The sequence below is a fragment of the Cinclus cinclus genome, chromosome 31 (genome assembly GCF_963662255.1).
Source record: "Cinclus cinclus chromosome 31, bCinCin1.1, whole genome shotgun sequence".
Taxonomy (NCBI): Eukaryota; Metazoa; Chordata; class Aves; order Passeriformes; family Cinclidae; genus Cinclus; species Cinclus cinclus.
The window spans coordinates 1730526-1756807 of record NC_085076.1 but is presented as its reverse complement, the minus strand read 5'-3'; the positions used below and the strand labels follow the sequence as shown (position 1 = coordinate 1756807).

General features: G+C 53.4%; 2 protein-coding genes across 2 annotated transcripts; both read left to right on the top strand.

Moving 5' to 3' along the window:
- The first annotated feature begins 157 nt into the window (after positions 1 to 157).
- Positions 158 to 5955, top strand: PEX19 (peroxisomal biogenesis factor 19). Its single transcript, XM_062511201.1, has 8 exons — positions 158 to 233; positions 2072 to 2169; positions 2239 to 2404; positions 3529 to 3614; positions 3695 to 3853; positions 4870 to 5046; positions 5150 to 5194; positions 5691 to 5955. The coding sequence occupies exons 1-8, from the start codon at positions 173 to 175 to the stop codon at positions 5751 to 5753; spliced, it is 855 nt and encodes a 284-aa protein (XP_062367185.1). The 5' UTR covers positions 158 to 172; the 3' UTR covers positions 5754 to 5955.
- An 883-nt stretch (positions 5956 to 6838) lies between these two features.
- DCAF8 (DDB1 and CUL4 associated factor 8) lies at positions 6839 to 23625 on the top strand. The gene is given in 10 exon segments (XM_062511199.1): positions 6839 to 6960; positions 8099 to 8131; positions 9360 to 9429; positions 9775 to 10421; positions 12433 to 12573; positions 14451 to 14549; positions 17896 to 18005; positions 22475 to 22547; positions 22821 to 22878; positions 23086 to 23625. Coding segments are annotated over 8 exon segments (1335 nt in total). The 5' UTR covers positions 6839 to 6960; positions 8099 to 8131; positions 9360 to 9380; the 3' UTR covers positions 23244 to 23625.
- The last annotated feature ends 2657 nt before the right edge of the window (positions 23626 to 26282 follow it).

The following is a 26282-nucleotide window of genomic DNA, read 5'->3' as shown; positions in this document are numbered from 1 at the left end:
TCCCGTTCCCGCTCCCTATCGCGTTCCCGTTCCCGCTCCCGCCTCCGTTCCCGCTCCCGTTCCGGGTTTTCCGGGTGGGCGGGGCCGGCGGGGAGGGGCGTGTCCCCCGGGGCGGGAAGGGGCGTGTCCCCAGGACAGCGCCCCCTGGCGGCGGAGGGCGGAGCGGGCCAAGATGGCGGCGGAGCCGGGCCCGGGCCCGGGGCCCGACCCGGAGCTGGAGGAGCTGCTGGAGAGTGAGGGGGGGCCCTGGAGTGAGGGGGGACCGGAGGGGCCCGGGGGTCGTTGCGGTGCGGGGGGGGGCTGCGCGGCACTGGGAACAGTGGCGGTCATGGGGTGCGGTGGAGGTCGGGGGTCATTGGGGTGAAAGGGAGCGGGAGGGGCTGGGGGTCGTGAGGGGCTGAGGGGGTCATTGGGGTTTGGGGGGTTCGTGAGGGGCTTGGGGGGTTCGTGGGAGGCTGAGGGGTCATTGGAGTTTGGGGGGTTCATGGGGAGCTGGGGGATCATTGGGGTTTGGGGGGTTCATGGGGGGCTGGGGGGTCACTGGGGTTTGGAGGGTTCATGAGGGGCTGGGGGTTCAGGGGGGGCTGGGGGGTCATTGGGGTTTGGAGGGTTCATGAGGGGCTGGGGGTTCAGGGGGGGCTGGGGGGTCATTGGGGTTTGGGGGGGTTCATGAGGGGCTGGGGGTTCAGGGGGGGCTGGGGGGTCATTGGGGTTTGGAGGGTTCATGAGGGGCTGGGGGTTCAGGGGGGGCTGGGGGGTCATTGGGGTTTGGGGGGGTTCATGAGGGGCTGGGGGTTCAGGGGGGGCTGGGGGGTCATTGGGGTTTGGGGGGGTTCATGGGGGGCTGGGGGTTCATGGGGGGCTGGGGGGTCATTGGGGTTTGGGGGGTTCATGGGGGGCTGGGGGAGTTTGTGGGGTACTGGGGGTTCCAGGGGTTATTGGGGTCGGGGGGACCTGGGGGTTATTGTGGTGAGGGGTGTTGGGAGGGGCTGGATGGATTATTGGGGTGCAGGGGAACTGGGGGGGGTCACTGGAGTACAGAGGGTCTGGGGGCTATTGGGTACAAGGGGATGAGGGTTTGGGGGCGCAGTTTTGGGGTACAATTACTGGGGTGAAGTTACTGGGGTGCCATGATTTATGGGAATTATTGGGGTGCAGTTTTGGGGTACAGTTACTGGGGTGAAGTTACTGGGGTGCCATGATTTATGGGAATTATTGGGGTGCAGTTTTGGTTTACAGTTACTGGGGTGAAGTTACTGGGGCGCCATGATTTATGGGAATTATTGGGGTGCAGTTCTGGGGTACAGTTACTGGGGTGCCATGATTTATGGGAATTATTGGGGTGCAGTTTTGGTTTACAGTTACTGGGGTGAAGTTACTGGGGTGCCATGATTTATGGGAATTATTGGGGTGCAGTTCTGGGGTACAGTTACTGGGGTGCCATGATTTATGGGAATTATTGGGGTGCAGTTTTGGGGTACAGTTACTGGGGTGAAGTTACTGGGGTGCCATGATTTATGGGAATTATTGGGGTGCAGTTTTGGGGTACAGTTACTGGGGTGAAGTTACTGGGGTGCCATGATTTATGGGAATTATTGGGGTGCAGTTTTGGTTTACAGTTACTGGGGTGAAGTTACTGGAGCGCCATGATTTATGGGAATTATTGGGGTGCAGTTCTGGGGTACAGTTACTGGGGTGAAGTTACTGGGGCACCATGATTTATGGGAATTATTGGGGTGCAGTTTTGGTTTACAGTTATTGGGGTGAAGTTACTGGGGTGCCATGATTTATGGGAATTATTGGGGTGCAGTTTTGGTTTACAGTTATTGGGGTGAAGTTACTGGGGTGCCATGATTTATGGGAATTATTGGGGTGCAGTTTTGGTTTACAGTTATTGGGGTGAAGTTACTGGGGCGCCATGATTTATGGGAATTATTGGGGTGCAGTTCTGGGGTACAGTTACTGGCATACACCTTTCAGTTACAGTCACCCGGTGTCCGTGACCATGTGGGGTGCACAACCCCCTTTTCCCACCCCTTTTTTGGGGTCCCCTGACCCCGTTCCCCCCCAGGTGCCCTGGATGACTTCGAGCGCAGCTGCCCCGCTCCCCCTCCCAGCTCCTCGTCCCCCCCGTCCCCTTCTCCTTCCTCCGCCGCCGACTCCGCCAAGGTGGGGCCCCCCCAAAATCCCGTTGTGCCCCGTTGTGGGGCCGTGCGGCCGCGCTGACCCCGTGTGCAGGGCTCGCTCTTCTCCTCGCAGGAGAGATTCTTCCAGGAGCTCTTTGAGGGCGAGCTGGCGGCGCAGGCGGCGGCCGAGTTCCAGGAGGCCATGCAGGAGCTGGCCCGGCAGGAGCCCCAGCTCGTGGAGCAGTTCCAGAAGCTCTCAGAAGCTGCTGGAAAAGTTGGTGGGTGAGGTGGGAATGTGGGGATCCCCACCCCGGAGCAGCCCTGGGCACCTTGTGCTTGTGTCTGGTCCCCTCCCTGGTTCCTGCTCCCTGTCCCTGTTTCCCATCCCTCTTCCTGATCCCAGTCTGTGTTCCTCGTTCCTGTTCCTGCTCCCTGTCCCTATTCCCAGTCCCTGTTCCTGTTCCCAGTCTCTGTTCCCTGTTCCTGTTCTTGTTCCCAGTCCCGGTTCCCGGTCCATGGAGGGGTCCCAGTCCCTGTTCCCCGTCCTGTCCCCACTCCCAGTCCCTGTCCCTGTTCCCTGTTCCCTGTTCCTGATCCCAGTCCCTGTTACCTGTTCCCAGTCCCTGTTCCTGGTCCATGGAGGGGTCCCAGTCCCTGTTCCCTGTCCTGTCCCCACTCCCAGTCCCTGTCCCTGTTCCCTGTTCCCTGTTCCTGATCCCTGTCCCTGTTCCCTGTTCCTGATCCCAGTCCCTGTTACCTGTTCCCAGTCCCTGTTCCTGGTCCATGGAGGGCTCCCAGTCCCTGTCCCCAGTCCCTGTTCCCATTCCCAGTCCCTGTCCCTGTTCCCAGTGCCTGTTCCCAGTGCCTGTTCCCAGTCCCCATTCCCAGTCCCTGTTCCTGGTCCATGGAGGGCTCCCAGTCCCTGTCTACAGTCCCTGTCCCCATTCCCAGTCCCTGTCCCCATTCCCAGTCCCCATTCCCAGTCCCTGTTCCTGGTCCATGGAGGGCTCCCAGTCCCTGTTGTCACCCCGTGTTGTCACCACCCAGATCCACCCCAGCACCTTCCGTGTTTCTGGAATTTGGGGATCCCCACTTGGGCTCGGGGCTGTGGGCGTCTCTGGGTGCTGTGGGGTACTGAGAATCTTCCTGGGAACCCAGCAGGACCCCCCATTATTCCCATTATGCCCCATTCCCACCCCATTCCCAATCCCATTCCCACTCCTGGGATCCCCGTTTGGGATCAAGATCTCCGAGACAAGACCCCATTGGGCTCCCCAGTGTCGCCCCATTCCCAATCCCATTTGGAATTGTTCCCCCCCATTCAGGATGGGGGATGACACCCCCATTATTCCCATTGTCCCCAGTCCCATTGTTCCCATTATCCCCCTTCCCAACCCCGCAGGCAGCGACGCCGCCTCGCAGCAGGAATTCACCTCCTGCCTCAAGGAGACCCTGAGCGGGCTGGCCAAGAATGCCAATGACATCCAGGTATTCCCAGCCCTCCCTGGGATCCTGGGGGGCTCTCCCGGCATCCCGGGGGCCTCACGGGGGTCCCGGGGATCCCACAGAATTCCCCAGGCTCGGAGGAGGAGCTGGCAAAGGCCCTGGAGGGGCTGGGGCTGGAGGAGGGCGGCGGGGACGGCGTCCTGCCCGTCATGCGCAGCATCATGGAGTCCCTGCTGTCCAAGGACGTGCTCTACCCTTCCCTCAAGGAGATCACCGAGAAGGTGGGACCTCAAAAAAAACCGGGAGGGCACCCCAAAAAACCTAAGGGTTTCCCCAAAAGTCTGGGAGTGTCCCCAGAAACCTGGGGTTGTCCCTTGGGGCATGGGAAATGTGTAGGGGTTGTGGGGACATCGTGCAGTCCCTGCTGTTCTGGGGTGTGCTCTGCCCCTCCCTCCACGGAGAAGGTGGGACCCCAAAAAATGGGGAGGGGACCCCAAAAAGCGAGAGGGGTCCCCAAAACCCTAGGGAGGGTCCCTGAAATCTTGGAGGGTTCCTTTGGGGTGTGGGAAACTCAGGAGACTTGTGGGGGTATCATGGAGTCCCTGCTGTCCAAGGATGTGGTCTACCCTTCTCTCAAGGACATCACCGAGAAGATGGGACCCCAAAAACCAGAGGGGATCTCAAAAATCCGAGAGGGGACCCCAGAAAAATGGGGAGAGTCCTGTTATGCCTAAAATGGGGAGAAGCTTCCCAAAAACCTGGGGTGCCCTTCTGTTCCCAGGGTCTGTCTGCATCACTCTCAAGGTGTCCCCGTCCCTTTTGGGGTGTATTGGCAGGTCCCTTCTGTTCCCTGGCTCTGTCCCCAGGGTCCCTCCTGTCCCCAGGGTCTGTCCCTGTCACCCCCAGGATGTTACTGTCCCTTCTGGGCTCTCTTGGGGGGGTCTCTTCTGTCTCTGAGGGTCCCTGCTGTCCCCAAGGTCTGTCCTTGTCACCCCCAGGGCTGTACTGGGACATCTCCCCCTTTTCTCCGGGATACTGGGGCTCCATCAAGGGTCTCATGGGGATCCCTCATGGGTTCACACAGTGTCCCCTGGCTGTCCCCTGGCTGTCCCCTGACTGTCCCCTGGCTGCCCCCAGTACCCGGAGTGGCTCCAGCAGCACGAGGGGTCCCTGTCCCCGGAGCAGCGGGAGCGGTTCCGGGCGCAGCAGGGGCTGGGATTTGGGGGTTCCCTGGTGTCCCCTGACTGTCCCCTGGCTGTCCCCTGGTGTCCCCTGACTGTCCCCTGGCTGTCCCCAGTACCCGGAGTGGCTCCAGCAGCACGAGGGGTCCCTGTCCCCGGAGCAGCGGGAGCGGTTCCGGGCGCAGCAGGCGCTGATGCTCCGGATCTGCTCGGAGCTGGAGCGGGAGCGGCCGGAGGAGCCCGAGGGGCAGCGCCGGGAGCGCTTCGAGACCCTGCTGGACCTGATGCAGCAGGTACGGGGGGGCCGGGGTGACCCCAAAACCGCCCGGCCCTGCCCTGACCCCCTCTGTGTCCCCTCTCCGTGTCCCTGTGTCCCCTCCTTCTGTCCCCTCGCAGCTGCAGGACCTGGGCCACCCCCCCAAGGAGCTGGCGGGGGACACGGTGAGTGTTTGGGGACGCCCCCCTAAAAGGATTTGGGGTCAGCCGAGCTGTTTGGGGGTGACCCCGTAGATTTGGGGTGACCTCATAGATTTGGGGTGATCCTGTAAGAATTTGGGCGATCCCAAAAGTTTTGGGTTGAAGTCAATAGAACTGGGTGATCCCATGAGATAATCATCCCATATAATCCCATAGATTTGGGATGGTCTCAGAAGACTTGGGGTGACCTCATACATTTGGTGTGACCCCATGAATTTGGGGTCACTCCACAGAATCGGGGTGATCCCATAAGATTTGGGGTGACCCCATAGAATTGGGGTGAACCAATAAAATTTAGGGTGATCCCATAGGATTGGGGCTATCCCAAACGATTTGGGATGACACCGTAAGATTTAGGGTGCTCCCGTAGATCTGGGGTGATCCTGTAGATTTGGGGTGACCCCACAGAGCTGGGGTGACCCCAAAAGACTTGGGGTGACCCTGCCGTGCCCCCCTACAGCCCCCTGGACTCAACCTGGAGCTGCCGGGGGGGGTCACTGGGGAGCAGTGCCGCCTCATGTAGGGGAATTTTGGGGTCCCCGTGCTCCCCCCGGCCTCGTCCGACCCTAAATGAGGATGAAGAGGAGCCCAGGGGGAGGTTGAGACCTCCCCCCCAAAAAATTGGGGTTTTTTTTGGGGGGTGGGGGGCACAGGGACCCCCCCATTTGGGGAGGTGTCTCCCCCTTGTCCCCTCCAGTGTCCCCAATAAAGAGTTGGTGACAGGAGCAGCTCTGCCTGGGAATGGGGATGGGACCCTACAGAAATGGGGTGACCCTATAGGGACATTGGGGGGGATAGGGGACCCTAAACGGGGGTGGCCCTACAATAACACAGGGGACACAAAGCGACCCTACAACAACACTGAGGGTCACAGGGCCACCCTACAACACTGGGGGAGGGGACATGGAGTGACCCTAAACAGGGCTGACCCTACAGTGCCACAGGGTAACACAAAGTGACCCTGCAATAACACTGGGGGAGGACAGTGACCCTAAACACAGGTGACCCTACAACACCAGAGGGTTGTAGCGAACCCACAGTAACACAGGGTGGGACGTGAAGTGACCCCAAACAGGGGTGACCCTACAATAACACAGGGACCCTAAAATAGGGGTGACCCTACAATAACACTGGGGTGACCCTACAGTGACCCTAAACGGGGTGACCCTACAGTGACCCCAAACAGGGGTGACCCTACAATAACACTGTGGAGGACACAGTGACCCTAAACAGGGGTGACCCTACAATAACACAGGGATACAAAGCGACCTTACAATAACACTGGGGTGACCCTACAGTGACCCCAAACGGGGGTGACCCTAAACAGAGGTAACCCTAAACGAGGGTGACCCTACAACACCATAGGAGGACACAAAGAGACCCCAAAAGAACACGGGGGTGACCCTACAGTGACCCCAAACAGGGGTGACCCTACAACAACACGGAGGTGGGAGGGGCGCCGTTCCCATGGCAACGCCGGGGGTGGGGGGGCTCCTCCGTCGCTGTCGCGCAACGGCCGCTGCCGTAAAGCGGCGCCCGCGGTGTCGCAAAAGCGTCGGCCGGTGCCGTCAAGCGAGCCGGCGGGGGCGGCGCGTTAAAGATGGCGGCGGCGGGGCCCGGTGCCGGGGCCGGCGCTGGAGCGGCCGGGGGGACCCGCGGCGGCCAACACTGAGCCCGGCCGCACCCCCCGGCACCGCCCGGGACCCGCCGGGAGTCTCCGGGACACTCGGGTCGGTGCGCGGCCTCCGCGGCCTCCGCTGCCCCCGGTCCGGACGCGGCCCCCGCGGGCTCGGGCCTTGTCCGGCGGCGGGGCGGGGGACGGTGCGGGGAGGACGGGGGGGGTCCCCGAGTGTTTGGGAGGGTTCTGGTGGAGCTTCTGAGTGAGCCCGGGGGGGGATTTGGGGGGCCGTTGAGGATTTGGGGGGGGGATTTTGGGGGGTTTTGGGGGATTTTGGGGAATCCTCGGGGGTTTTGGGGGGTTCTGGGGGAGGCCTTTGAGATTTTTGAGGGGATTTTGGGCGGTCCTTGAGGGTGTTGAGGGTATTTTGCAGGGCCCTTGAGGATTTTAGGGGGTCCTGGGGGAGCCCCTGAGATTTTTGGGGGGCTCCTTGAGGGTTTTGGGAGGTCCTTGGTGATTCCTGTGGATTCCTGAACCTTGGGGGGGGGTCCCTTAGGGGAGGTCCTGAAGTTTTTTGGGTGTCCTGGGAGGATCCTTGAAGCTTTTTGGGAGATCCCTGAGATTTTTAGGGTACTCCCCAAGCTTTTGGTGGGATCCTGAAGGTTTTTTTGGGGGCCGCCCCTGAGGTTGGTGGGGGGGGGGGCGGGGAGGGCTGTGAAGGATTCTGGAGTTTTTTGGGGAGATCCCTGAGATTATTGGGAAGTCCCCAGGGCTTGGAGGGAGTTTCCCAAAAACTGGGAATTCCCAAAAGTTTGGGGTCCCCAGGGATGGAAGGAATTTTTGCAGGACTGGGGGGGGTTCCCCAGAATTTTGGGTCTCTAGGGATTGGGGGGGGGGGGGTGTTCCCCAAAAATCGGGAATATCCATGAATTGAGGAGGAGGGCGCCAGGAATCAGCGAGATCCCCAAAAACTGGGAATTCCCAGGGATCAGGGGGTTCCCAGGAATCTGTGAGGGTTTCTCAGGGATTGGGAAGCTCCCCAAAAATTTGGGATTTTCCAGGGATTGAGGGGACTCTTGGGAATTCCCCGGGAGGGGTTCCCAAAAACTGGGGGGAGGAGTGGATTTCCTCAGGATCAGGGGGATTCCCAAAAATCCAGGGGGATTTCCCAGGGATTGGGTGGGGTTCCCAGGGGTCAGGGGGTCCCCAAATTTGGGGTTCCTGGGCTTTGACCCCGCGCTCCCCCCCAGCTCCAGCCCTGCTGTCCCCAGCACCTGGCACAGGTGAGTACGCCCAGATCCCGCGGGATCTGAGGGAGTTTTGGGGATTTTTGGGATTTCTCCAGGGTTCCCTTGGCTTTGGGAAACTCCTGGGAATGCTCCTGGAGATCTGGGAATGCTCCTGAGGCTCCATCCCAAGGGATCTGGGGGATCCAACCCAAAGGATTTAGGAGCCTTATCCCTGAGGATTTGGGGTTCCATCCCAAGGGATCTGGGGGCTCCATCCCTGAGGATTTGGAGGATCCAACCCAAAGGATTTGGGAGCTTTAATCCCAGAGGATCTGGGGGCTCCATCCCAAGGGATTTGGGGTTCTATCCCAAGGGATTTGGGGGCTCCATCCCAAGGGTTTTGGAGGCTCCATCCTGAGGGATTTGGGGGCTCCAGTCCAGAATCTTGGGCTGCCAGAATGTTGGATTTTTGGGAACATCCAAAATCTGGGAGTGGCTGGAACCAATCCCATGAGGAATTTGGGCTGTGAGGGGTGGACAGGACCATCCCCTGGGACTTTTATCCCAGTTTATCCCAGTTTGGAGGGTCAGCGGGGAGGCGGATCCCAATTCCAGAGGCTCTGGAATGCCCTGGGATATTTTTGGGAGCTGCAGCGTCAGGCTGGGAATGCTGAGCCTGTCCAGATGTGTGCCCAGGCAGCCACGGAATCCCGGGATTTTGGTTTCGTTCCCGGCCATTCCCAGCGAGTTTCCCACCCCCCTCTGGATCTGGGATGGGTTCCCGGCCTTTGGGAGCTTCGTTCCTGGTCCCTCACCTCGAGATGGAAGCAAAAAATTGTGGGATTTGAAGGGGGGAGAGATAATTCCCAGTGCACGCCTTTGGAATTGTGTGGAATTCTGGTGGTGTTCCATGGAGTTCCAGTGGAATTCCAGGGCTCTGCTCTTGCCCATTCCTGTGGGATTGAGGTTTTTTTTTGGGGGGGGGAAGCTTTTGGGACAGCCTGGAAAGATTCCCGAGGAAATTTTGCGTGGGAATGTGTTTAAAAATGGATCTTTCCAATCACAAATGCCTCGGGATCGGCTTTTCCCGGGATGCTGAGCCAGGGGCTGGGTGTTCTGGAGCATTCCCAGGTGGTTTTTCCGTGGAAAACGGGGATTTGGGGAACGCCCACAGTGCCGGGGTGGGCTGGGGACATGGGGAAATTCTGCAGTGGCCGTGGCAGGGCCACTCCAGCCCTGTGTCCCCTTGTCCCCATGTCCCCCTGTCCCCGTGTCCCCGCAGGGATTCCCACGGGAAGCGGTGATGTCGGACAGAGGTGGCAGCATGGACGGCAGGACGGACATCGTCAACGGTGAGGGGACAGCAGAGGGGGACAGCACAGGGGACAGGGACAGCCGGAGGTGATGTCCCTGTGTCCCCAGGCAGCCTGTCCAGCAGTGTGACCCAGGTGACACTGCGATGTCCCCGTGTCCCCAGGCTGCCTGTCCAGCAGTGTGGCCCTGGTGACACTGCGATGTCCCCGTGTCCCCAGGCTGCCTGTCCAGCAGTGTGACCATGGTGACACTGCGATGTCCCCGTGTCCCCAGACTACCTGTCCAGCAGTGTGGCCTTGGTGACACTGCGATGTCCCCGTGTCCCCAGGCTGCCTGTCCAGCAATGTGACCATGGTGACACTGCGATGTCCCCGTGTCCCCAGGCAGTCTGTCCAGCAGCCCTGAGGACATGTCAGCCGAGGAGGGCCGCGAGACATCCTCGGGCATCGAGGTGGAGGCGTCCGACCTGAGCCTGAGCCTGACGGGCGACGACGCCGGGGCCGCCCGGGGCCGCGCCAGCGACAGCGACAGCTCCGGCGACAAGGACAGCGACAGCATGGACGACACCGGCCACTACTCCATCCCCGAGGAGCCGCGACACGACGAGGACGAGGACGACGAGGAGGAGGACGAGGAGGAGCCGCGCGCCCGGCGCAGGGCCCCCCGCAAGCGGCCGCCGCACGAGCGCGACTCGTCGGACGAGGAGCAGGCGCTGGAGGACTGGGTGGCCTCGGAGACGTGGGCTCTGCCCCGGCCTCGCTGGAGAGCGATCCCGGCGCTGCGGCAGCGCCAGCTCGGGGGCTGCTCCCGTTTCGTGGCTCAGGCCTGCGGCGCCCGGCTGTTCGTGCAGAAGTTCCGGCTGCAGCACGGCCTGGAGGGGCACACGGGCTGCGTCAACACGCTGCACTTCAACCAGCGCGGCACGCGCCTGGCCAGCGGCAGCGACGACCTCAAGGTGCTGGTGTGGGACTGGCTGAGGCGCCGGCCCGTGCTGCAGTTCGACAGCGGGCACAAGAGCAACGTCTTCCAGGTGGGGAGAGTCCTGGGGATGGGGTGGGGAGGGATGGGGTGGGGATGGGGTGGGGATGGGGCAGGAATGGGGTGGGGGTGGGGCAGGAATGGTGTGGGGATGGGGCAGGAATGGTGTGGGGGTGGGGCAGGAATGGTGTGGGGATGGTTTTGGAATGGTGTGGGGGTGATGTAGGAATGGTGTGGGGATGGGGCAGGAATGGTGTGGGGATGGTGTAGGAATGGTGTGGGGGTGGGGCAGGAATGGTGTGGGGATGGTGTAGGAATGGTGTGGGGGTGGGGCAGGAATGGTGTGGGGATGGTGTAGGAATGGTGTGGGGGTGGGGCAGGAATGGTGTGGGGATGGTGTAGGAATGGTGTGGGGGTGGGGCAGGAATGGTGTGGGGATGGTGTAGGAATGGTGTGGGGGTGATGTAGGAATGGTGTGGGGATGGTGTAGGAATGGTGTGGGGGTGGGGTAGGAATGGTGTGGGGATGGGGTAGGAATGGTGTGGGGGTGATGTAGGAATGGTGTGGGGATGGTGTAGGAATGGTGTGGGGGTGATGTAGGAATGGTGTGGGGGTGATGTAGGAATGGTGTGGGGATGGTGTAGGAATGGTGTGGGGGTGATGTAGGAATGGGGTGGGGATGGGGCAGGAATGGTGTGGGGATGGGGCAGGAATGGTGTGGGGATGGTGTAGGAATGGTGTGGGGGTGATGTAGGAATGGTGTGGGGGTGATGTAGGAATGGTGTGGGGGTGATGTAGGAATGGTGTGGGGATGGCCAGGGGAGGGATGGGGTGGGTGGGGTCAGGGGCTGGAATCACAAAGGGATGCCCCAGGATCTGTCATCCTGAGGGATCCCAAAGTTCACAGTTGTGTCCTAAACTCTGTCAGACTGAGGGTCCCTGTTTGGGGTGGGACAGGATCCCAGGAAAACCTCACGTGGGAAAGGGTATGATTGGGAAAGGTGTCCCTGGAATGAAGGGATGTGGGAGCAATTGAGATGGGATTGGTCCCCAAATCCCAGAAATGTGCTCTAAAATCCCGATCCCCAGGGATGAGGATGAGGATGAGGATGAGGATGGGGCTGATCCCAGGAAAGCCTCACCTGAGGCTGGGAATGGCTCAGTGGGATCTGATCCCCAAATCCCACGGGTTTGCCCTGGAATTCCCCATCCTGGAGATCCAGCCAGGGTGGACCTGGAGGGATTCCTGGGAGAATTTGGGATAAGGGCCAGGTCACCTGGGAGAGTTTGGGATGATTCCTGGGAGCTGTGAGGGTGATTTTGTGTGAGAGCTTGGGATAAGTGCCAGGATGATTCCCAGAAAAGCCTGGAGACCTGGGGATGGTTCCCAGGAGAAAGTTTGGGATGATTCCTAGGGGGAGCTCAATATGATTGCCAAGGGAACTGGGATGATTCCCATCTGGAATGACTCCTGGGAGATCTGGGGATGATTCCCAGAAGAAAGTTTGGGATAATTCCTGGGAGTGTTTGGGGTGATTCCTGAGAGATTTTGGGATAATTCCTAAGAGAACCAGGGTGATTCTCAGGACAGCTGGGCTGATTCCTTGGCGAACTTGGGACAATTCCCAGAATGATTCCCAGGAGAATTTGGGCTAATTCCAGGCAGAATTCCTGGGAGAGCTGCTGGTCTCTAGGATGATTCCCAGGAAAGCCAGGATGATTCCTGGGAGAGCTCGGGATGGTACCCAGGGGAAAGCTTGGGATGATTCAAGTGAGAGTTTGGGACAATTCCAGGATGATTCCCAGGAGAGTTTGGGATAATCCCGGGCACAATTCTTGGGATGCCTTGGGATGATTCCTGGGGGAGCTGGGATGGTTCCCAGGGTAGAGCTCAGGATGATTCCTGGAAGATTTTGGGATGATTCCCAAGAGAGCTGTGACAATTCCTTCCCCCCATCCCTTTCCCCCTCGCCACCTCCCTGTTCCTCCTCCACCTCCCCTGCGATTGCCCCTTTTTCCCCCTCCCTTTTTCCCACCTTTTCCCTGTTTTCCACGTTTTCCAGGCCAAGTTCCTGCCCAACAGTGGCGACTCCACCCTGGCCATGTGTGCCCGGGACGGGCAAGTGCGCGTGGCCGAGCTCTCGGCCACCCAGTGCTGCCGCAGCACCAAGCGTGTGGCCCAGCACAAGGGAGCCTCCCACAAGGTGAGAGGGGTTTGGGAATGGCAAATCCCGGGATTTGGGGTTTTTGGGAATGGAGGGATACAGCGGGAACGGTGTGGGAGCAGTGGGAGGATTGGGGATGTCACCACACAGGTGACAGAGCTGTCACAGCACTGAGCCCAGCACAAGGGAGCCTCCCACAAGGTGAGAGGGGTTTGGGAATGGCAAATGCCAGGAATCACAAATCCCAGGAATCACAAATCCTGGGAATGACAAATCCTGGGATTTGGGGTTTTTGGGAATGGAGGGACACAGTGGGAGTGGTGGGGGGATGGGTGGGGTCACCGTTGATGTCACCTGCGGGGTCTTGGTGACATTGGGCAGGTGAGTGAGGGGCTCAAGGAGCAGATCCTGCTCATCTGCTCCTTTTCCTGGGGATCTGAGGGTTTTTTGGGAGAAAGGAAGGGATTTTCCCACTTTCTGTGTGCAGCAGAAATCAATTCCCGAATTTTTCAAGGCTTGGATGTGGCATTTGTCACCTGTGATGTCTCCTGCAACCTCACCAGTGACATCACCACCACCACATTTCCATGCTTAGCTCTGTTAAAATCAAGGAATTGTGGGCGTTTTCCCTGGTTTTGGGTGCAAAGAGAACCAATTCCCAAATATTTAAAACGTTGGATGAGACTTGTTGTCCCCTGTGATGTCACATGTAACATCCCAGTGACGTCACCGCACAGGTGAGCGGGGTGGATTCCGCTCAGTTCTATTAAAATCCAGGTTTTTCTGGGAGAGAGGAAAGAATTTTCTGACTTTTTGGGAGCAAAGGGAACAAATTCCCAAATATTTCAAAACCTTGGATGTGGCCATTGTCACCTGTGACGTCACCACACAGGTGAGCGAGCTGGGTTTAGCCACTCAACTCCATTAAAATCCAGGAATTTTTTGGATTTTCCCAGTTTTTGGGTGCAGTTCAAACCCTTGGCTGTGCTCTTGTCCCTATGACATCACCCAGATGATGTCACTCCCAATGATGTCACCCAGATGATGTTGTTCCCAGTGACGTCATTCCTAATGACATCACTCCCAATTACAGAATCCTGATGATGTCACCCCAATGACATACCCAGATGATGTCACCCAGATGATGTCATTCCCAATAACGACATTCCCAATGACATCACCCAGATGATGTCATTCCCAATGATGTAATTCCCAATGACATCACTCCCAATTACATCATCCCAATGATGTAACCCCCATGACATCCCCAGATGATGTCACCCAGATGATGTCATTCCCAATGACACCATCCAGATGATGTCAATCCCAATGATGTCGTTCCCAATGACGTCACCAGATGATGCCATTCCCAATGACACCATCCAGATGATGTCAATCCCAATGATGTCGTTCCCAATGACGTCACCCAGATGATGCCATTCCCAATGATGTCATTCCCAATGACACCATCTGGATGATGTAATTCCCAATTACACCACCTGGATTATGTAATTCCCAATGACGTCACACAGATGATGTCATTCCCAATGACACCACCCAGATGATGTAATTCCCAATGACATCACCCAGATGATGCCATTCCCAATGACATCAGTCTCAATGACGTCACCCAGATGATGCCATTCCCAATGACATTGTTCCCAATGACATCACCCAGATGATGTCATTCTCAATGACGTCACCCAGACGATGCCATTCCCAATGACACCACCCGGATGACATCACCCCGATGTTGTCATTCCCAATGACATCACCCACATGACATCACTGCTGTTCGGGTCAGGAATCCCCAACCTGGGGGTTTTTTCCAGGAGGATTTTCCTGTTTTTTGGGATTTTTGGGAGCTATTCCCACTGGCTTTTTCCCCTTTTTTTTTTTCCCCCCCCCAATCCCAGCTGGCGCTGGAGCCAGACTCGCCCTGCACGTTCCTGTCTGCGGGGGAGGACGCCGTGGTGTTCACCATCGACCTGCGGCAGGACCGGCCGGCCTCGTGAGTGACCGGGAAAAAATGGGAATCCTGAGGGGAAAAATGGGAATTCTGAGGAAAAAGTCAGGAGTTCTGGGGGGAAAAAGGAGGATTTGGGGTGGGAAATGGGGATTCCATCGACCTGAGGCAGGACAGGCCGGCCTTGTGAGTGACCGAAAAAATGGGAATTCTGAGGCGAAAAATGGGAATTCTAAGGGGAAAAATGGGAGTTCTGGGCAAGAAATAGGAATTCTGAGGGAAAAATCAGGAGTTTTTTGGGGAAAAAGGAGGATTTGGGGTGGGAAATGGGGATTCCATCGACCTGAGGCAGGACCGGCCGGCCTCGTGAGTGACCGAAAAAATGGGAATTCTGAGGGGGAAAAAATGGGAATTCTGAGGAAAAAAATGGGAATTCTGAGGGGAAAAATGGGAGTTCTGGGCAAGAAATAGGAATTCTGAGGGAAAAATCAGGAGTTCTGGGGGAAAAAAGGAGGATTTGGGGTGGGAAATGGGGATTCCATCGACCTGAGGCAGGACAGGCCGGCCTCGTGAGTGACCGAAAAAATGGGAATTCTGAGGGGGAAAAATGGGAATTCTGAGGGGAAAAGTGGGAGTTCTGGGCAAGAAATAGGAATTCTGAGGGAAAAATCAGGAGTTTTTTGGGGAAAAAGGAGGATTTGGGGTGGGAAATGGGGATTCCATCGACCTGAGGCAGGACCGGCCGGCCTCGTGAGTGACCGAAAAAATGGGAATCCTGAGGGGAAAAATGGGAAATCTGAGGAAAAAGTCAGGAGTTCTGGGGGGAAAAAGGAGGATTTGGGGTGGGAAATGGGGATTCCATCGACCTGAGGCAGGACAGGCCGGCCTCGTGAGTGACCGAAAAAATGGGAATCCTGAGGGGAAAAAACTGGGAATTCTGAGGGGAAAAAATGGGAATTCTAAGGGGAAAAATGGGAGTTCTGGGCAAGAAATAGGAATTCTGAGGGAAAAATCAGGAGTTCTGGGGGAAAAAAGGAGGATTTGGGGTGGGAAATGGGGATTCCATCGACCTGAGGCAGGACAGGCCGGCCTCATGAGTGACCGAAAAAATGGGAATTCTGAGGGAAAAAATGGGAATTCTGAGGGGGAAAAATGGGAGTTCTGGGCAAGAAATAGGAATTCTGAGGGAAAAATCAGGAGTTTTTGGGGGAAAAAGGAGGATTTGGGGTGGGAAATGGGGATTCCATCGACCGGAGGCAGGACAGGCCGGCCTCATGAGTGACCGAAAAAATGGGAATTCTGAGGGGGAAAAAATGGGAATTCTGAGGGGGAAAAGTGGGAATTCTAAGGGGAAAAATGGGAGTTCTGGGCAAGAAATAGGAATTCTGAGGGAAAAATCAGGAGTTTTTTGGGGAAAAAGGAGGATTTGGGGTGGGAAATGGGGATTCCATCGACCTGCGGCAGGACAGGCCGGCCTCGTGAGTGACTGAAAAAATGGGAATTCTGAGGGAAAAAATGGGAATTCTGAGGGAAAAATTGGGAATGCTTAGTGGGAAATGGGAATCCTGGGTGGGAAATGCAATTTTGTGTTGAAAAAAAGGGAATTTGGGGTGATCTGCAGCAGAACCTGCCTTGTGAGTGCTGGGAGAAAACGGAAATATGATCGGGAAAAATATCCCTGGTTTTCCTGCCAAATCCTTATTTTTTTTCTCAAAAAAGCTCTGTTATTTCTCCAAAATTTTCTGTGCTTTTCCTCAAAATCTCCGTAATTCCCTAAAAAAAAAAAATCCCCCAATTTTTTTTTCCCCCTGGAATCCCCATTGACCTCCACCAAATCCCTGTTTTTTTGAGCCAATTCCTTGGATTTGAGTGGGGGAAATAGTAATTTGAGTTTGTAAAATGGGAATTCTGGGGGAATAAAGGGGAATTCTGGGGGGGTAGAGTGGGGATTTAGGGGGAAAAGCAGAGACTGGGGAAGAAAAGGGGATTTTTTGGGAAATCAGGTTATTTTTGTGGGGAAAATTGCTTGAGTTTTTTTTTTTTGGAAAATGGAGGGGGTTTTTTTTTCAGGAAAATTGGGTAGGTTTTGAGGAGAGGTGAATATTTTTAGGGGAAGAAATGGATTTTTTTTTTTTTTTGGAAATTTGATTTTTTTGGGGGGAGAACTGCTTTTTTTTTATTTTTTAACCAGAGTAATTTTGGGAGAAAACTTTTTTTTTGGGGGGGGGGGGGGGGGCAGTCAGGTTGATTTTTTGAGAAAAACCACTGTTTTTTGAAGAAAACAGGGAAATCTGGGGCAAAACCAGATTAATTTTAGCAGGAAAACCAGGATTTTTTTTATGGGAAAAGCAGGGATTTTTTTTTTTAAGGAAAAGCAGTTTTTCTGTCTGCCTGTATTTTTTCCAAACCTCTGGGCTGTCATTCTGGAGGTTGATCCAGCCCAAATCCTGAGGTTTTATAACCAGGACAAGCCTTTTAATCCCTGATCCCACTGGAATCTGTGGTTGGAGCCAATCCCAACCCCCTCCCTGGGCTGCATCCCTTTGGAATTCTCACCCTGATGGAGCCAACCTCAAATTATCCCTCCTGGAACGCCCCAAATTCTACAAATCCCAGCTGTTTTCAGGGAAAAATGGGATTTTTCAAGGGGGGGGGGAAATGGAGGGTGGGGGGGTGGGAAAAAAATGAGGATTTTGGGAGAAATTTGAGTTTTTTGGGAAAAAAAAAAATTGAGATTTTTTTTTTTTTTTTTTTTAATGGAGGAAGGGGGAAATTGGTGTCTCCAGGGGTAATAATGGGGATTTTGGAAGGAATAATGAGGAATGGTGGACAAGAAAATGAGGATTACGTCACAAAATGGGGATTTTTTTTTTTTTTTAATGGAAAAAATGGGAATTTGTTGGGGGTAACAGGTGGGATTTGAGGAATAACAGGTAGAGTTTGGGGGAAGATCAAGGGTTTTGTTTGGGAAATCCCATTTTCCTTTGGGAATTCCCAACCCCCTCCTTGTCCTTTGGATCCCTTTGGAATTCTCACCATGCCAGAGCCAACCCCGAATATTTCTCTCCTGGAATGCCCCAAATTCCCACAAATCCCATCTATTTTTTAGGGAAAAGCAACCCCCCCCACAAAAAAAAAAAAAAAAAAATCCCATTTTCCCCTTTGAGAATTCTCCCAATCCCCCCCCACACCCCCCAAAATCCTGTGGATTTTTCCTTGGAAAATTCCCCACCCTAAGAACATCCCCCACCCTCATTTGACCCAAATCCTGCTGATTTTTGGGATTTTATTTTTTTTTTTTCTCCCCTGGGGAATTCCCGCTCCCGGTTTGGGATTTTGTGGGGGTGGGATTTTGGGCTGGGATTTGGGGGGCTGATCCCAGAGATTTTTCCCAGGAAATGGTGGTGACAAAGGAGAAGGAGAAGAAGGTCGGGCTCTACACCATCTTCGTCAACCCCGCCAACACCTCCCAGTTCGCCGTGGGCGGCCGCGACCAGTTCGTGAGGTGGGGCCAAACTGGGAGCACTGGGAGAGCCCAGATCGGTCATTGCCCCGTCACGAATCCCTGAATTCCTCTTCCCCAAATCCAGGGATTTCCCTTCCCAAATTCCCCATTCCCAAATCGGGGAGCGGGGAGGGGGTTGGGACCAGTTCATCCAGTGAGGCCCAACTGGGAGCACTGGGAGTCCCCATATCTGGGTGTATCCCAGGACAGAATTCCAGGGAATTTTAGGATGGAATTCTGGCCATGGGAACATCACTCCTGCCCTAAATCCAGCTGTATCCTGGCACAGAATTCCAGGGAATTTTAGGATGGAATTCTGGCCATGGGAACATCACTCCTGCCCTAAATCCAGCTTGAACCTGGCACAGAATTCCAGGGAATTTTAGGAAGGAATTCTGGCCGTGGGGAACATCACTCCTGCCCTAAATCCAGCTTTATCCTGGCACAGAATTCCAGGGAATTTTAGGATGGAATTCTGGCCATGGGAACAGCACTCCTGCCCTAAATCCAGCTTTATCCTGGCACAGAATTCCCGGGAATTTTAGGATGGAATTCTGGCCGTGGGAACATCACTCCTGCCCTAAATCCAGCTGTATCCTGGTACAGAATTCCAGGGAATTTTAGGATGGAATTCTGGCCGTGGGAACATCACTCCTGCCCTAAATCCAGCTTTAACCTGGCACAGAATTCCAGGGAATTTTAGGATGGAATTCTGGCCATGGGAACATCACTCCTGCCCTAAATCCAGCTGTATCCTGGCACAGAATTCCAGGGAATTTTAGGATGGAATTCTGGCCGTGGAAACAGCACTCCTGCCCTAAATCCAGCTTTAACCTGGCACAGAATTCCAGGGAATTTTAGGATGGAATTCTGGCCGTGGGAACATCACTCCTGCCCTAAATCCCAGCTTTATCCTGGCACAGAATTCCAGGGAATTTTAGGATGGAATTCTGGCCGTGGGAACATCACTCCTGCCCTAAATCCAGCTGTATCCTGGTACAGAATTCCAGGGAATTTAGGATGGAATTCTGGCCGTGGGAACATCACTCCTGCCCTAAATCCAGCTTTAACCTGGCACAGAATTCCAGGGAATTTTAGGATGGAATTCTGGCCATGGGAACAGCACTCCTGCCCTAAATCCAGCTTTATCCTGGCACAGAATTCCAGGGAATTTTAGGATGGAATTCTGGCCGTGGGAACAGCACTCCTGCCCTAAATCCAGCTGTATCCTGGCACAGAATTCCAGGGAATTTTAGGATGGAATTCTGGCCATGGGAACATCACTCCTGCCCTAAATCCAGCTGTATCCTGGCACAGAATTCCCAGGGAATTTTAGGATGGAATTCTGGCCGTGGGAACATCACTCCTGCCCTAAATCCAGCTTTATCCTGGCACAGAATTCCAGGGAATTTTAGGATGGAATTCTGGCCGTGGGAACAGCACTCTGCCCTAAATCCAGCTTTATCCTGGCACAGAATTCCAGGGAATTTTAGGATGGAATTTTGGCCATGGGAACATCACTCCAGCCCTAAATCCAGCTGTATCCTGGCACAGAATTCCAGGGAATTTTAGGATGGAATTCTGGCCGTGGGAACAGCACTCCTGCCCTAAATCCAGCTGTATCCTGGCACAGAATTCCAGGGAATTTCAGGATGGAATTCTGGCCATGGGAACATCACTGCTGCCCTAAATCCAGCTGTATCCTGGCACAGAATTCCAGGGAATTTTAGGATGGAATTCTGGCCATGGGAACATCACTCCTGCCCTAAATCCAGCTGTATCCTGGCACAGAATTCCAGGGAATTTTAGGATGGAATTTTGGCCATGGGAACATCACTCCAGCCCTAAATCCAGCTGTATCCTGGCACAGAATTCCATGGAATTTTAGGATGGAATTTTGGCTATGGGAACATCACTCCTGTCCTAAATCCAGCTGTATCCTGGCACAGAATTCCAGGGAATTTTAGGATGGAATTCTGGCCATGGGAACATCACTCCTGCCCTAAATCCAGCTGTATCCTGGCACAGAATTCCAGGGAATTTTAGGATGGAATTCTGGCCATGGGATCATCACTCCAGCCCTAAATCCAGCTTTAACCTGGCACAGAATTCCAGGGAATTTTAGGATGGAATTCTGGCCATGGGAACATCACTCCAGCCCTAAATCCAGCTGTATCCTGGCACAGAATTCCAGGGAATTTTAGGATGGAATTCTGGCCGTGGAACATCACTCCTGCCCTAAATCCAGCTGTATCCTGGCACAGAATTCCAGGGAATTTTAGGATGGAATTTTGGCCATGGGAACATCACTCCTGCCCTAAATCCAGCTTTATCCTGGCACAGAATTCCATGGAATTTTAGGATGGAATTCTGGCCATGGGAACATCACTCCTGCCCTAAATCCAGCTTAACCTGGCACAGAATTCCAGGGAATTTTAGGATGGAATTTTGGCCATGGGAACATCACTCCTGCCCTAAATCCAGCTGTATCCTGGCACAGAATTCCAGGAATTTTAGGATGGAATTCTGGCCATGGGAACATCACTCCTGCCCTAAATCCAGCTTGAACCTGGCACAGAATTCCAGGGAATTTTAGGAAGGAATTCTGGCCGTGGGAACATCACTCCTGCCCTAAATCCAGCTTTATCCTGGCACAGAATTCCAGGGAATTTTAGGATGGAATTCTGGCCATGGGAACATCACTCCTGCCCTAAATCCAGCTTTATCCTGGCACAGAATTCCCGGGAATTTTAGGATGGAATTCTGGCCGTGGGAACATCACTCCTGCCCTAAATCCAGCTGTATCCTGGCACAGAATTCCAGGGAATTTTAGGATGGAATTCTGGCCATGGGAACATCACTCCTGCCCTAAATCCAGCTGTATCCTGACACAGAATTCCAGGAATTTTAGGATGGAATTCTGGCCGTGGGAACATCACTCCTGCCCTAAATCCAGCTGTATCCTGGCACAGAATTCCAGGGAATTTTAGGATGGAATTCTGGCCGTGGAACAGCACTCCTGCCCTAAATCCAGCTGTATCCTGGCACAGAATTCCAGGGAATTTTAGGATGGAATTCTGGCCGTGGGAACATCACTCCAGCCCTAAATCCAGCTGTATCCTGGCACAGAATTCCAGGGAATTTTAGGATGGAATTTTGGCCATGGGAACATCACTCCTGCCCTAAATCCAGCTGTATCCTGGCACAGAATTCCAGGGAATTTTAGGATGGAATTCTGGCCATGGGAACATCACTCCTGCCCTAAATCCAGCTGTATCCTGGCACAGAATTCCAGGGAATTTTAGGATGGAATTTTGGCCATGGGAACATCACTCCAGCCCTAAATCCAGCTGTATCCTGGCACAGAATTCCAGGGAATTTTAGGATGGAATTCTGGCCGTGGGAACATCACTCCAGCCCTAAATCCAGCTTGAACCTGGCACAGAATTCCATGGAATTTTAGGATGGAATTTTGGCTATGGGAACATCACTCCTGCCCTAAATCCAGCTGTATCCTGGCACAGAATTCCAGGGAATTTTAGGATGGAATTCTGGCCATGGGAACATCACTCCTGCCCTAAATCCAGCTGTATCCTGGCACAGAATTCCAGGGAATTTTAGGATGGAATTCTGGCCATGGGAACATCACTCCTGCCCTAAATCCAGCTGTATCCTGGCACAGAATTCCAGGGAATTTTAGGATGGAATTCTGGCCATGGGAACATCACTCCTGCCCTAAATCCAGCTGTATCCTGGCACAGAATTCCAGGGAATTTTAGGATGGAATTCTGGCCATGGAACAGCACTCCTGCCCTAAATCAGCTTTAACCTGGCACAGAATTCCAGGGAATTTTAGGATGGAATTCCTGGCCGTGGGAACATCACTCCAGCCCTAAATCCAGCTGTATCCTGGCACAGAATTCCAGGGAATTTTAGGATGGAATTTTGGCCATGGGAAACATCACTCCTGCCCTAAATCCAGCTGTATCCTGGCACAGAATTCCAGGGAATTTTAGGATGGAATTCTGGCCATGGGAACATAACTCCAGCCCTAAACCAGCTTTAACCTGGCACAGAATTCCAGGGAATTTTAGGATGGAATTTTGGCCATGGGAACATCACTCCTGCCCTAAATCCAGCTGTATCCTGGCACAGAATTCCAGGGAATTTTAGGATGGAATTTTGGCCATGGGAACATCACTCCTGCCCTAAATCCAGCTTTATCCTGGCACAGAATTCCAGGGAATTTTAGGATGGAATTCTGGCCATGGAACATCACTCCTGCCCTAAATCCAGCTTTAAACCTGGCACAGAATTCCAGGAATTTTAGGATGGAATTTTGGCCATGGGAACAGCACTCCTGCCCTAAATCCAGCTGTATCCTGGCACAGAATTCCAGGGAATTTTAGGATGGAATTTTGGCCGTGGGATCCAATCCTTTTCTTTTCTTTTCCCCCCGATTCCTGCAGGATTTACGACCAGAGGAAAATCGACGAGAACGAGAACAACGGAGTCCTGAAGAAGTTCTGTCCCCATCACCTGGTACTGGGGGTACTGGGAGCACTGGGAGGGGACTGGGAGCACTGGGATCACCCCCAGAACAATCCCATGGGAAGTGTCTGCTCCTTTTCTTGGAAAACCCTTTAGGAAAAGACATAAAGAAACTTCCCAAAAATCACAATTTTTTTTTTTTTTGGTTTTGTTTTTTCTCCCTCAGTCCCAATTTTCTACTTCCTTAAATCCTTTTCTGGGAGTTTTAACACTCAGAATTCCCAGAAAAAAGGGCTGAATCCAAGGTTTTTCCCACTTTTCCAGGTGAACAGCGAGTCCAAAGCCAACATCACCTGCCTGGTCTACAGCCACGACGGCTCAGGTGAGTCCAGCTGGGAATTTGGGGGGACCCTGGAGAGGGGGAATCCATATCCCTAAAAACACCTCAAAACAATCAATTCCCCCCCCCCCCCCCCCCCCCCCCCAAAAAATACCCATTCTCCCAAAAAAAAAAAAAAACACCCCAGCCATTTCTCCTCCAAAATTCCTTGTTTCCCCACGTTTTTCCTGATGTTTGGCCCCGTTCCAGAGCTCTTGGCTTCCTACAACGACGAGGACATTTACCTGTTCGACTCCTCTCACAGCGACGGCGCGCAGTACAGCCGGCGCTACAAGGGGCACCGCAACAACGCCACGGGTGGGGAGAGTCCCCCAAATATCCCTGAAATATCCCTGAAATATCCCTGAAATATCCCTGAAATATCCCTGAAATATCCCTGAAATATCCCCCAAATATCCCCCAAATATCCCTGAAATATCCCTGAAATATCCCCGAAATATCCCCCAAATATCCCCCAAATATCCCCCAAATATCCCCCAAATATCCCCGAAATATCCCCCAAAAATAACCCAAATCCAGCCCTGAGACAGCTCAGTACAGCCGGCGCTACAAGGGGCACCGCAACAACGCACGGGTGGGGAGAGTCCCCAAATATCCCTGAAATATCCCTGAAATATCCCTGAAATATCCCTGAAATATCCCTGAAATATCCCTGAAATATCCCCCAAATATCCCCCAAAAATAACCCAAATCCAGCCCTGAGACAGCTCAGTACAGCCGGCGCTACAAGGGGCACCGCAACAACGCCACGGGTGGGGAGAGTCCCCAAATATCCTGAAATATCCCTGAAATATCCCTGAAATATCCCTGAAATATCCCTGAAATATCCCCCAAATATCCCCCAAAAATAACCCAAATCCAGCCCTGAGACAGCTCAGTACAGCCGGCGCTACAAGGGGCACCGCAACAACGCCACGGGTGGGGAGAGTCCCCAAATATCCCTGAAATATCCCTGAAATATCCCTGAAATATCCCTGAAATATCCCTGAAATATCCCCCAAATATCCCCCAAATATCCCTGAAATATCCCTGAAATATCCCCGAAATATCCCCCAAATATCCCCCAAATATCCCCCAAATATCCCCCAAATATCCCCCAAATATCCCCGAAATATCCCCCAAAAAATAACCCAAATCCAGCCCTGAGACAGCTCAGTACAGCCGGCGCTACAAGGGGCACCGCAACAACGCCACGGGTGGGGAGAGTCCCCCAAATATCCCTGAATATCCCTGAAATATCCCTGAAATATCCCCCAAATATCCCCGAAATATCCCCGAAATATCCCCCAAATATCCCCCAAATATCCCCCAAATATCCCCCAAATATCCCCCAAAAATAACCCAAATCCAGCCCTGAGACAGCTCAGTACAGCCGGCGCTACAAGGGGCACCGCAACAACGCCACGGGTGGGGAGAGTCCCCCAAATATCCCTGAAATATCCCTGAAATATCCCTGAAATATCCCCCAAATATCCCCGAAATATCCCCGAAATATCCCCCAAATATCCCCCAAATATCCCCCAAATATCCCCCAAATATCCCCCAAAAATAACCCAAATCCAGCCCTGAGACAGCTCAGTACAGCCGGCGCTACAAGGGGGCACCGCAACAACGCCACGGGTGGGGAGAGTCCCCAAATATCCCTGAAATATCCCTGAAATATCCCTGAAATATCCCCCAAATATTCCCGAAATATCCCCGAAATATCCCCCAAATATCCCCCAAATATCCCCCAAATATCCCCCAAAAATAACCCAAATCCAGCCCTGAGACAGCTCAGTACAGCCGGCGCTACAAGGGGCACCGCAACAACGCCACGGGTGGGGAGAGTCCCCAAATATCCCTGAAATATCCCTGAAATATCCCTGAAATATCCCCCAAAAATAACCCAAATATCCCTGAAATATCCCCGAAATATCCCCCAAATATCCCTGGAATATCCCTGAAATATCCCCCAAATATCCCTGAAATATCCCTGAAATATCCCCAAATATCCCCGAAATATCCCCCAAATATCCCTGAAATATCCCCCAAATATCCCCCAAATATCCCTGAAATATCCCCCAAATATCCCCGAAATATCCCCGAAATATCCCTGAAATATCCCCCAAATATCCCCCAAATATCCCTGAAATATCCCCCAAATATCCCTGAAATATCCCCCAAATATCCCTGAAATATCCCCAAATATCCCTGAAATATCCCCCAAATATCCCCAAAAAATAACCCAAATCCAGCCCAGAATATCCCAAAATCCAGCCCAAAATATCCCCGAAATACCCCTGAAATATCCCCCAAATATCCCCCAAATATCTCTAAAAAATAACCCAAATCCAGCCAGAATATCCCCAAAATCCAGCCCAAAATATCCCCAAAAATATCCCCAAATCCATCCCAAAATATCCCCAAATCTAGAACAAAATATCCCCAAAACCCAGCCCAAAATATCCCAAAATCCAGCCTAAAATATCCCCAAAATATCCAAAATCCAGCCCAAAATATCCCAAAATCCAGCCCCAAAATATCCCCAAAATATCCCAAAATCCAGCCCAGAATATCCCCAAAATCCAGCCCAAAATATCCCCAAAATATCCCAAAATCCAGCCCAGATTATACCAAAATCCAGGCTAAAATATCCCCAAAATCCAGCCCAAAATATCCCCAAAATATCCCAAAATCCAGCCCATAATTTCCCCAAAATCCTGCCCAAAATATCCCCAAATCCATCCCAAAATATCCCCAAATTCCACGCTAAAATATCCCAAAATCCAGGCTAAAATATCTCCAAATCCATCCCAAAATATCCCCAAATTCCTCAAATCCAAAAAATTTTCCCAAAATTCCCAAATCCACCCAAAAAATCACCCCAAATTCCTCTCCCAAATCCACCTAAAATATTCCTAAAATCCGCCCAAAATTCTCCCCAAAATCTTCCAAAAAAACCCCAAATCTGTGTCCAGCCAGGAGGGGTTTGGGGGTCCCAAAATTCCCAAAAATCCTCTAAGAAAAGGGGAAAAAGGGAAGGACAAAGAGGGGGAAAAATCAGGAAAGGGAGAAGGGTGGAAAAGAGGAAAAAAAAAGGGGAAAAAAAGAGGGAAAAGGGAAGGAAAGAAGGTGGGAAAAGAGAAAAAAAGGGGAAAAAAAGAGGGAAAAGGGAAGGAAAGAAGGTGGGAAAAGAGGGGAAAAAAGGGGGGAAAAAGGGGGGAAAAAAGAGGGAAAAGGGAAGGAAAGAAGGTGGGAAAAGAGGAAAAAAAGGGGAAAAAAGGGAAAAGGGAAGGAAAGAAAGTGGGAAAAGGAAAAAAAAGGGGGGAAAAAAGAGGGAAAAGGGAAGGAAAGAAGGTGGGAAAAGAGGGAAAAAAAGATGGAAAAAAGGGGCAAAAAGAGGG

Excerpts from the sequence above, each read along its gene's own strand:
- PEX19 (XM_062511201.1), top strand. The coding sequence starts at position 173 with ATGGCGGCGGAGCCGGGCCCGGGCCCGGGGCCCGACCCGGAGCTGGAG. Across the intron at positions 2,170-2,238 it reads CCGCCGCCGACTCCGCCAAG|GGCTCGCTCTTCTCCTCGCA; the intron begins GTGGGGCCCCCC and ends CCCCGTGTGCAG. Across the intron at positions 3,615-3,694 it reads AGAATGCCAATGACATCCAG|AATTCCCCAGGCTCGGAGGA; the intron begins GTATTCCCAGCC and ends GGGATCCCACAG.